Source organism: Mugil cephalus, chromosome 10, assembly GCF_022458985.1.
Source record: "Mugil cephalus isolate CIBA_MC_2020 chromosome 10, CIBA_Mcephalus_1.1, whole genome shotgun sequence".
Taxonomy (NCBI): domain Eukaryota; kingdom Metazoa; phylum Chordata; class Actinopteri; order Mugiliformes; family Mugilidae; genus Mugil; species Mugil cephalus.
Window position 1 is genome coordinate 17,042,833 of NC_061779.1, and position 11,522 is coordinate 17,054,354.

Below are 11,522 nucleotides of genomic sequence, written 5' to 3' on the forward strand. Positions count from 1 at the left end.
AGTATGGCAGAGGTTCTGCAGATTTGAGAAGAAATGTAAAACTTTTTATGACCATTATGGGTTCAATTTACAAAACAAAACAAACAAAACAAAAAAAAAAACAAAAAAAAAAAGGAAAATCTGCAATTATTTTAAAAATAATAATTTACTGTCTTTCAACTATCAACTCATCCCTGGGGTGGGCTCCACTAATAAGAAACAGAAACATAATAGACCAGGGTCAGAGGGGTTCATAATGAAAATAAAGTGGTGATAAATAGTCGTAAGGATTTAAGACTAAATATGAATAAATGTAATTTAAGACCTACAATGAAAAATATGCTTGTATTTAAAACTTTTTAAAGGCCTTAAAATGGGATCTCAGGCTATTTAAGACTCTGCAGAAACCCTGGTATGAGGAAATAAATGAGGGGGAAAATATTATAGAAATGAATATGAAGTCAGGTCAGACATAAGCAAAATTACTGGTAGATATTTATTCAGCGACGTCTAAACCAACAAAATTAAAAATGAGTAAAATCACAACATCATAGACATCAAGTAGCATCAACGGAAAATAAATCAACTCTGCAATCGAGAACAAGAAAACCAGCAAAATCAGCGATAATCTTAAAATTCTTTATTCATAAACTTGATGCAAGTTTACAAATTTCTGTACATGGTCAAAATTTCTGCAAATGTAAAATGTGAAATAAAACCAAAGCGAGCCGGCGGAGCCAGACTGGAATCGCCTGCTCGCCGGCGCCAGAAAACGAATCAAGACAGTTGAAATAAATGAATCTTTTTTCCATACACGGTCCAGTTAGAGAAGCGTGAAAAGTCCAACAAGCACCACCACCACCACGGCATGTTCATCAAAACCTGAATCATCTCGTCTTATTTCCTATGAGCACAGTTTTGGCGTTTTTTTCGGAGGGGAGAAGGGGATCGACGCGGGTGGATAAAGGCTCTGCAGCAGAGGTTTTTAGTTCAGACTTGGAAAAGGTTTACGGTGCTTCTGTGTCACCGGACAAACACAGGCCCGACGGAGGAGAGGACACTTCCTGATAGTGATACTCGATGACTCCTCCCTCCTCAGACACATCATGTGACACCAGAATGAGGAGCAGTGTGCTGACAAAACATTTTTTTTTCCCCCCACTTGATTTGAAAATATTCAGCCTGTTCTACCTCCTCTCCAGGCACATCGTTACCGGTTGTGCAAATATTTTTTAACGGGCCAATTAAAACAACACGTTTCGTAAATGTTTCCCTACTTCTGTTCCTTGAATTACTTGAAAAACACGTGACCCGTTATTGTAAAGATAACTTAATCATCAGATCAGCGTCGCCGAGCGCTCACTAACCCCAGAAGGTCACCACCCATAACTCAACCTGTACATGTATGGGTCCGCCCCCCTTCGCCTCATTTAGTATTATTTGTTACCTGAGTTGCCATTGAAACACACTTTTGCAGACAGTGTTAACAAATAAACTGCAAAAGAGCCAACAGATCGATAAGATACAGTGTGTGTCCTGTAATGTGGGGAGCCGCAGCGCTCGTGGCGCACCGCAGTGTATTGCATGGTCAAAGGTGTACTGTACAGTTTCATACAGGTGCTCTGGGTTCAGTTTTTTTTTTTTTGTCACACTACAAATGCTCCTCCTCCAAATGCAACACGGAAACACGTCTGTGATATAATATAGTGGCGGCGAAGGAAGCCCTACAAATGACGGAGAATTCGGCTGATGTGAAGTAACGGGACGAGGGGGGAAAACCACTACAATCGATTCATATATTAGGAACGTGTGACAAATTAATTAGCTGTGATAACGGGCAGAAAGATGAAAGCTCAAACATCCAGACAAGCTTCATTTATTTCCTCGGTAAAGCCCCGTCCCTCGGCAGCTCCTCTTCGCAAAGAGGCTGCGTCCGACTGTCTTTCGTGACAGCGGCTGAGACGAGGCTCCTGTACAACATGCTGTTAACTTTGCACACAAAGGGCTTCATTGTCAGCGTCAAACCTGGCCGTCAACCTCTGGAGCTACGGTCAACAGAGAGACCAATAGCACTGGCAGGGCCGTTAACAGAAATAAGGCAAAAAGAGCCCTTCAGCGGCAACTTTAGGCCAGTTAGAACTTCCAAAATGTCGTAACACTCATCTTCGGGCGTCCTCTTAACAGGAAAAACAATATCCACAAATGCCTCAGATACGTTGGCCTTGTTTTCTCATTAACAGCCGGTTAATTTGTTCAACAACAGCTGATCTTAGTTCAGCAACACTGCAGCATTTTTTTTGATTCGGCTTGGCCCAAAATCCTTCACACGTTTTAAAAGGTAAGAGCTAAAAGATACCCAGCGGTAGGTGATCTCAGTTTTAAGATAAGCTTCCAAAACATTTACTTTGCTCATTTATAGTCTAAAATGCTGAAATAATAATAATAATAATAAAATAATAATAATAATAATAATAATAATAATAAATGCCAAATAGTATTTCTAAAATCATATTTGCATTTATGTACCTGTTAATTTACAAAAAAAAAGAGAGAGAGAGAGAGAAACAAAATTGCAGTCGATAAAAACAGGTGCAATGAGGTGCCGCTTCTTTTAAAATTCCCATTTAAAAGAGGGGTTACTGACTGTGAAGCCCACTTTGTCAAAGCAGCTAAAGAAAAAGCATTTCCCCGACCTTTAAAAGGGAGAAAAGTTTTTTTTTGTTGTTTTTTTTTCCAAAAGACAAATGAGCATATTTAGAAAACAGGACAAGTGATACCCTCACGTGCTCCTCCTCCTCACTAACGCACTGAGTGGAGAAGCAGAGTGAGACCAGAGAGTAAAGTCTTTCCCGGAGCGGAGTGAAGGGAATACTTGTCAAATGAGCCAACGAGATGGTTTCCGCAAGAAAGATGATAAATTCCCAGTTAAGTCAGAGAGGGAAGATATTCCAAAGAAAACAAGATGACCCAAAGACATGTTCTCAGTGCATAGTGGTAGTAGCTCCTTATCCGTCCTCTTTAGGTGGTGTGTACCAGCCTGGAAGAACAGAAACACAAACTCATTTGTCTCGTCAGCTCCTACCTCTGTGCGTTTACTGAGCCCCGACCACTCATAAACATTTACTCACCGTTCTTTTCATGAATCTGCACCAGGGATTTGTACGACTGTTGTGCTCTGGCAAGATTGTATTGGTTCTGAAAGACAAAAGACTCTTACCGTTAATTAACTTAAACAACTAAATGCCTTCTACTGCTACCAGAACTCGTTGTATTGAGCACGTTTTCAGTCCGTTACCTTATTGGCTCCAAACTGCACCCTGGCTTTTCCTTTGACCAGAGTTGCATTTATCTGCATAATGACAGACTCTATGGAATAGGCACTGCTCCAGCCCTAAACGCAAAAACAAGGAAATTAAACTGGGCTCCTCGGCTGTTAAAAGGAAATTAATAAAATGATGTCACAAGACGCGTCAAATACCTGTTTTGTGAGAAGCTCCATGCACAAGGCTCCTCCTCCAAGAACATAACTGAGATCAGAAAGGACAGAATTAAGGCTGAGTGTCATTATTACAGACAGACAGATGTGTCAAATGTGTTTAAATGTTTAAATGTCTCTATCTACCTGATGGGAGAGAAAGAGAAAGAGAAAGAAACATTTGGTAATTTTAATAAGTTCAGGTAGGAATTTCAAGGCAAATTTCTTCAGGCCTCCTTGTTGTCCTTCTGTGTGATTTGGGAAGCTGTATCACACCTGTATCAAAGTTAACTACAACTACAGAAAATTGAAATATTGCTCCGCTTCATTGGATAGTCTAATTTTTAGCCAGTCATAAGTCACTATGCAGCAGGGATGGGTACCGATACTCGGTTCCAGTAGTAACCAGACCTGATGCTTCATTTTGGTGCCACTGACTTTCCAATTAGCGCCGCCTTAGCTCTACTGTTGTGCCGACTACACGTGACGTCATGTCAAGTTTTTCGCCTGCGTGGATGGAAGTGAACCATCAAAATGCCTAAGGCCAAACAGCCAAAAGTTTGGCTGCATTTCACCTCTGAAGCTGCAGACTCAATAACCTGCAACAAGTGCTCGAAGGAGGAGGTAACGCCTCGAATTTGATTAAACATCTGATGATGCATAGCATTTTTTAAAAGTCAAGAAATGCACTGTCTTTGACAGCCTGCGAGGGCCCAGGACACTGTTTTTATTATGGTAGTCAGGACAGTTTATTGTGACTGTGTTATTTCTTAGTCTTAGTTGTATTTATATTATTTAAATTCATATTCTGTTCAACTTGCATTTATGCCTTAAAAATAAAAAGGAACTGTTTTCGGACAAAGTTTGGCACCGTTTGCAAATTACCGGTGTGCAGCAGACACATAGTATATATTAATGTTTGTCCTGCACATATAAAGCACACAGTCATTCACTGAAGGATCCGACATCAACACATCTGCAACAGCTGCAAGAACAACATAAGATGTGAAATGTTAAACCACCCATCCTGACTGAAGCGGATACGTCACGCATCTATATTTAACTTTGCGTGAAGGGACACGTTCATGTTGCAAATCTCTCCCAACAAACAACAAAGTCAATCTTAAACCTTTGTGCACCTGAAACGGAGACAAAATAATTTGGGACAACTCACCCTCCGGAGAGCACAGGTGAAACAACCCGTACGAAAGGTGGGTCAAAGGGAAAATTATCCTGTCGTATGGAGAAAGAAAGAAAAAATAAAAATCATGAGTCATGAGAAAACTATACCTACAACTAAAAAAAACAAGCGACAAATTTCAGCACACAACTCACTTTATATGAGAAATTGAGCAGAATGTAGTCCACTCCTTCCTTTTCTTTTAAGACCTGCAAGTCACTATGTAACGGACTATCAGGGTCTACCCTAGAACAAAGAAGAACAGGTCAAATTGAGCAGAACGAACGATATTTCAAAAACTGGAAAGTTGAAACTGAGAAAACTGAGAGAACTTACGTCCTTAACTTGACATGCCATTCATAGAGGCTGTCGCTGACTAGTTCGACTGAATAAATACCTGTGAAATGAGTCACAGAACAACACAGATGATTTACTCTGATCCGCTGAAGGGCTGTTAGAACAATAAAAGTCATTACTCTGGAGGAGGGTTTGCCTGTAGTCACCTGTCTTGTAACTCTGTGACCTGTAGATCTCCCTGAGTTCCTTCATTAGGCGGTCCGAGGCTTGCACCGAGCCAGACACTGCACCCTGCGATATAAATGAAAAAGGCGCATCACTCACACAGATGGAAAGGCACCTGGACAAACAGGAAGCATACCAGAGGTTTCAAGTCTGACGTCTATTCAGGTTTCAAGCAACAATCCCTCCCAGGAGATTTCTATGTTTTTGTGCTGACTAACACTGAGGCTGCCAGGCTAAATGAAAATGTCCGGCAAAAAGCGCCTCTTCGACATCTCTGCTCGATCACCACGCTCTGAGAAAAACATGTACAGAACGAGCACTTACATTCAAGTGATCTTGTCTCTGGTTTTTACGGATTTTCTCCAAGATGGCCAGGTTTTCTTTTTCTATTCCGTCATCTTCTGACTTTTTTCCATCCACTGGCTCCTCTTCTTTCATGTCGTAATGGTCCAGGTCTTGGTCCAGGTCAATGTCCTGCTGCCACAGTGTATTAATTATGTTTAGAAACAGGATGTATACAAAATTTGACAAGTAAACAATTGCTAATATAAGTCTACTGTGATTTCAGTAATATATATGTATATATAAAGGCACCTCTCCCATTTCTTCTTCCTCTTCCTCTTCAGATGTCACCTCATCTGATGGCCCGTGCTGCAAAGGGATAAAACATCGTCAACTGACTGTCAGGGATTTTCTGATTCCAACCAAATGGCACCAATATTTTTTTTTGTTTCCCTGCGCCTACCTTGCGTTCTTGGGTAATCGGGCCAGCGGGCAGAGGCTGGTCAAGCATCTCCACATCTGGATGTTGTGGCAGGTTGTAAAGCCGGCACAGATCACAAATGAGGCGCTTCAACTGCTGAAGAAGCTTTAAGAAGCATCAAGGGAAATGTTTAACGTTTGTGTGTCTTAGCACTGGGGTCGTAGGTTGTGTTGTCGCCGTATTCTCGTAATCAGCAAACTTACCAATGTGCTGCCTTTCCTCACATCCTCTAGGCGCTCCAACACTTCAGCCAGGCTGGGATCATCAGAGTCAACAAACCATATTGGTGGAGTTGACGGATAGGATTCCTGCAACAATAACACGTGGAAATTTAGCCAGTCAGGCTTTTATGTTAATGGCTTTACCATCAACAGTTTGTATTGTGACATCTAATATAGTATGCGACTGGTTTAACAAAGCCGAGATATTTCTGAGAGATAGAAATCCAACCTACATAGACAGAGCCCAAACGTCTAAGGCCCCAGACATCCACTGATTAAACTTATTTTTCTTCTGCTGCAGAGTGATTATACCTTGAGCACAAGTGAGGAGCGGCTAAGTGCTAAATGCTCTGGACTAATGAGCTTTTAATAGAGTTGTGGACCATTGAAACTTCCCAGTTATAAAAGGCTAAACCTCTCACGTAAGCTATTGTTACATAATGTATTCGTATCCAGAAAGGAAAATAACACACATTTCCTACAGCAGTGGTGAAGCCGCATCCAGCATCACAATGAGCTACAGTTCAAAGAAAGCCAACTCCATACATACATATCACAGTTCACAAAAAGACATTCTGTACAACAACGTATCAGCTGTGTTGAGAGGTTAGAAATATTGTCATGTGTACAGTTCAGCAGCTATACACTATGAAGAGCTAAATAGGAAACAGTGTTGGGAGTTTCCCCACTCACAACTGCAACTTGGATGTTGACACAACTGTTTTTACAAGTGAGAAATTGGTTACCAAGAAAATTGTATAATCATCTGAAGTCATTGTGAGCCACGACATTTTTTATTCTGCCATAAAGCTGTGACGCAATATTTCACATCGGCTGCTGTGATTAGTCAGTTTATTATGTGTGCTAAGCGAAAATAGACTAAATGCATGAATAGGCGAGTCTTGGCTTTCTGACAGATAAACTCACTGATGGATGCATGTGTGGGATAAAACCGGGATATATGGGATAATGTTGCAGCACTTCAAAACTTAGGAAATGCTGTTGGACAAAATGGATCCAAATCTCCATGTGAGAAGGTAGGTTACTGTTTCGTGTGTGTGAATTTCACACATGAAGTGAATTTCCTCTTTTTGCTAATCGTGGGATGAATGCAGAAGTCGTAGTAACAAGATTAGGCGAAACTCAATGCGCAACTCTGCAAAATTATTCAAAACCACGTGCGAACCAGTGGAGGACCCTTGGCTACGTCCCCCTTCATGCACAGTCTGTGGGTCGGACCTTTTACTCACTCACCTCTTACACCGATCAGGCATAACATTATGACCACCTGCCTAATACTGTGTAGGTCTCCCTTTTGACACCAAGACATAAGTCTTCTCATGCTACACTCAAGTGCAATATCACATCTTCTCATGTGCAATATTACAATGTCACTTCAACTGCAATGTCACTTTAATTTTATCCACCGCCTCACTTTATTTATGAGTCATACTTTATCGGCCGTTTTAGACTTTTAACATATTGACCTTTATATTATTTTCCACTATTCGTCTCTCTCTTCTGTTACCGGCAGCAGGCCCGCCATCGTACATAATATGCTTTTTTTGCCCACTTTTTGTGAATTTTTATTCTTCTATTCTCTTGCTCTTATTTTAATGTACTGCTCTTCACCCTCCTAATTGCCCTTCGGGGATAAATAAAGTGTTTTCCGAATCTTGAAAACTGTGGCGGCTCATCAGAGAATGGACATGGGTCTTCTGAAGGTGTCCTGTGGTGTCTGGCAACAGGATGTTGTTAGTGGGGGGCCTTTAGGTTATATTGTTTGAGGGGAGGCCTCTGTAGATTGTCCTAAGATACTTGATCAGTTTGGGATCTAGTGAATTTTTTTAAGAATTGTTCCTAAACCATTTTTTTGTGTGTATCAGGCAGCATCCTGCTACCACCCAGGAGTGTCATTGCTATGGTTTGGGAGTACCTGGTCTCGTCTAGGTGGGTGCTACATGTCTAAGTAACATCCACATCAATACTACGTCCAAAAGTTTCCCAGCAGAACACTGTGGTTTTAATGTTGTGGCTATATTCCCATAGAAGGACTGTAATGTGCATCGGAGTAGCCTGGCTTCCTTCACACAGAGTCAGCGTGGGTCTCAGTGTGATATGGCTGACAGAACATTTTACCAAGCCTGTCAAGTGTCCCAAAAAATTATTGTGTGTGTCAGTGTGTGTGTAGGTGTGTGTGTGTGCGTGCTGCTGTTGCTGCTGCTGCTGAGAGAGGAGGATGTGGTCAGGAGGGTTCATCATCTGTGCTACCTGAACCATACAAAAACAAGTGCCATGACGAGACAGAGCCGGCCTCGGCATATAACGCATTTCGCCCACATTTAGTGACGGTTAAAACTGCGTAATTGGCCCAAATTTAAATCTTGTGTAATTTAAGATTTCAAGGTGCTGGTGTTGAAATGGCTTAAAAAAAATATATATATATAATGGCTAAGCCGTCGTGTGTCGTCTTCATGAGCTGGATGGCAAACAACAGCGTAGACTCATTCATATGTAGAATATGTCTGTGTCTCTCTCGACGGTGTCCACATAAAGGAGCCAATACCATCTTAAAACACATGCTAGTAACTTGAGAGGGGTCCGTCTATTTACTGAAAAGGGCAGAAAACACACTGGAACAACATTACACCAAACCGCCCCTAATTAATGTTAAAGGACGAGGCTTCAGCGGCGTCTCTTTACGCCAAAAAAAAAAAAAACTTATATAAATAATAATTTAAAAAGCAGGTGTAAATGACGCCGAGAATAAACTAGGAGACGTGTTAATAGTTAGAAAGTTAACAGCTGTAGTCCTGAACATAGTAACGCAGTTATTTTGGCTAACAAGCCAAGCTAGCAGAAGCTACTGCAGCGTCGTTACTATTCGACGTTTTATTTTCCCACTTTTAAAAGTACATTTAACGCTGGACGTGTGTGGGGGTTTCTTTTATAGAGACACGGGCTCACTCTGCTCTTCGTGGCTAAGCAGACAGTCAAATTACGAGCGAACACTTTATTCGCAGCTCATTTGTAAACACGGCTCCTTCCTCCTCTCGGACGGCTCTGGTTTCTGGCCCGGACTCACCGTGATGTTGCAGTGGATGATCAGCAGCTTCTCCCCCGTTACGTTGAACTGGCAGCTGAGTTCATCTGGTTTCCAGTCTATTATTCTAAATCGCTCGTGGTTTGGGTCAAAAATTGACTCCAAAAACTTCAGTTCGGCCTTCAGCCCCGAAACCGACATCTTCTGCTCATCTCAAAGCACCAGGCCGCTGGCTGAGGGGAAGTCGGGGCGGAATGCGGCCGCGCAGTCGACTCGGGTTTACGGATCTCGCATGTTAGCGTGAGAACAACAACAAAGGGCTGGAGGCTTTAGCTTTATAACCTTTATGTGCCGTTCAACGCCGTCAGTGACACCGAGCACACATGACAACACACCACTTTCATTTTTGTCTCGCAAATGAGAAATATAATAAAATACTATATATATTATTTATAAGCCAATCAGTGTCACAAAGAGCTTGTTGTTGTTGTTGGTGGTGGTTTTTGTTTCATTCATTTCAAATGTTTGCACCAGAACCAAAACTACAATATGCTCTAGGCCTTGTGAGGCTACAAAGTGTAAAGTTGTGAATCATAAGTACTAAGCCACTAACAAATATGAAGTGGTGTATGGGTGCTGCAGTGAATACAAGATTCAGGTTGTGTTCACTGTCACTTCCACGGCATTTTAATAAAAACACACAGGGGTGTGAAATGCTGTTTCTCTTGCTGCACTACTACTACGTACTTGTCTACAGCATATGAAAGTACAGCATACAAAAAGAAATACAGAATCTAAAAATGTAACTTTTAACTATACTATACTGGTGAAAGAACACTGCTATTGATATATACCAGCGGTACTCACACTGGGGTCCCCGGACCCTTGGGGGTCCTTGAGCCATAGCTTGGGGGTCCGCAAAATAATTCGTAATGAATTCTTTAAGTTATGGCGTATCATTAAAAAAGTCCAAAAAGTATTTCTGATATCACGTAAAATGTTATTAAAATTCCATTTAATTTCATTCCAGTTTCATTTCTATGAAACTAACATGTCTGTTAGGTCAGTATTTTCCTTGAAAAGTTTAAATCAAATAATTGCTATGGCATCTGGGTTAACAAATGGTAGAAAACATATGTTTAATTGGTGTGAGTGACGGGGACCTTGCTGTTATTGGTAAATACAACTGTACTTACTAAGTGCTAATAATTGAACCGTAGAGCACATCATTATTGTTGTCATATATACAGAATGAGTGTTATTTCTAGAACTGATACTAAAGACAGTGATAAAGAGTTCAGATTGCCACAGATGCATGTAGTGCAAAATATCATAATATGTTTATTAATAAAAGCCGTACAAATATTGCGATATTTGACGAGCAATTGTCCATATCAGCTGAAAGTTTCTTGACGTCTGTGAAGGTTCTCAGTCATAGAAGCCATGGGATAACAAAAAAATAACAAAAAAATAACAAAAAAACAACCAAAACAAAGGAAACTTGTTTCAGAGAAAACATTTCATCACTCATCCCAGTGGTTTCATCTGTCCACATGATTGGTAAGGAGTTTCGGTTTTTATCAAGAACATCTGTGGGTGGTGCCAACTTGAAACTGACATGACAAAGGTGTGTTAGCGACCAGATACTCTCCTGAATTAGTGAAATTTGTCCAGATTTACTGGGTTTTTAAATCCTGAATATGTGACATGTAAAAACAATGCATGATCAAAAAGTTTACTTAAGTATGACTCTGTAAAAGGCCGTTTCAAGAACCGATTACCCACTTCTTCCAACCCAAGCCCATCTTTTAGCTTTTAACGTGGATTTCAAAACCATACAACTGCTGCTAACATCATGAAAATTTCCTTTTTAAATGAGATGTTGTCAGACTGGTATATCCTCCCTTAGTTTTTGTGTTTCGTCCGTGTTCTCTTAAGCTGCATGTTGCTGAGCTCTCAGGGCCATTGTACAAAATCCTGCCTGCCTGTGCTGAAGACCCAACCCATTCATTGTTTACTGATACAATGCTATGTTTTTCACCCATGTACAGTGGATATGCAAGTAGCATGCAGCCATGTTTAGGGTTTGTGGACAGGTTGAAAAGTTTCAAACATTTATAGCATAGTTTTTGAATATATTGTGAATTTGTTTCTTTTAAAAGTGTCTTGTTTACAGCATCACGCTGCTCCCATGTGCCTTAAGTTGCCCCCTGGAGACAAATAAAGTTTTCTGAATTGGAATCTGTAGAGTACGTACGTGTTTACAGTCCAGAAAGGAAAATCAGGTTAGACTGTCATGTAATGAGTTTATTGTCACTAAGATGATACCTGCTAATTAA

At 40.8% G+C, this 11,522-nt stretch overlaps 1 protein-coding gene across 2 annotated transcripts; it reads right to left on the reverse strand.

Moving 5' to 3' along the window:
* Window positions 1-461: 461 nt before the first annotated feature.
* On the reverse strand, window positions 462-9,495 carry LOC125014884 (ubiquitin-conjugating enzyme E2 Q2-like). Of its 2 annotated transcripts, none has more exons than XM_047596411.1 (13): window positions 9,226-9,495; window positions 6,123-6,227; window positions 5,902-6,024; window positions 5,751-5,807; window positions 5,481-5,630; window positions 5,138-5,222; window positions 4,971-5,031; window positions 4,790-4,880; window positions 4,629-4,687; window positions 3,458-3,506; window positions 3,275-3,370; window positions 3,108-3,174; window positions 462-3,016 (listed from the first exon to the last, which is right to left on the reverse strand). In XM_047596411.1, the coding sequence occupies exons 1-13, from the start codon at window positions 9,382-9,384 to the stop codon at window positions 2,985-2,987; spliced, it is 1,134 nt and encodes a 377-aa protein (XP_047452367.1). In that variant the 5' UTR covers window positions 9,385-9,495; the 3' UTR covers window positions 462-2,984. The 2 variants fall into 2 exon arrangements, with proteins under 2 accessions (XP_047452367.1, XP_047452366.1); XM_047596410.1 differs by having other exon boundaries at window positions 5,481-5,633.
* Between the last annotated feature and the right edge of the window lie 2,027 nt (window positions 9,496-11,522).

Bases quoted from the DNA above. Each gene is read 5' to 3' on its own strand.
- LOC125014884 (XM_047596410.1), bottom strand. From the start codon at position 9,384: ATGTCGGTTTCGGGGCTGAAGGCCGAACTGAAGTTTTTGGAGTCAATT. The intron at 5,032-5,137 runs GTGACTACAGGC...CTCATTTCACAG, and splicing joins GTCACAGAGTTACAAGACAG to GTATTTATTCAGTCGAACTA. The intron at 3,017-3,107 runs GTGAGTAAATGT...CTGTTCTTCCAG, and splicing joins GCAGATTCATGAAAAGAACG to GCTGGTACACACCACCTAAA.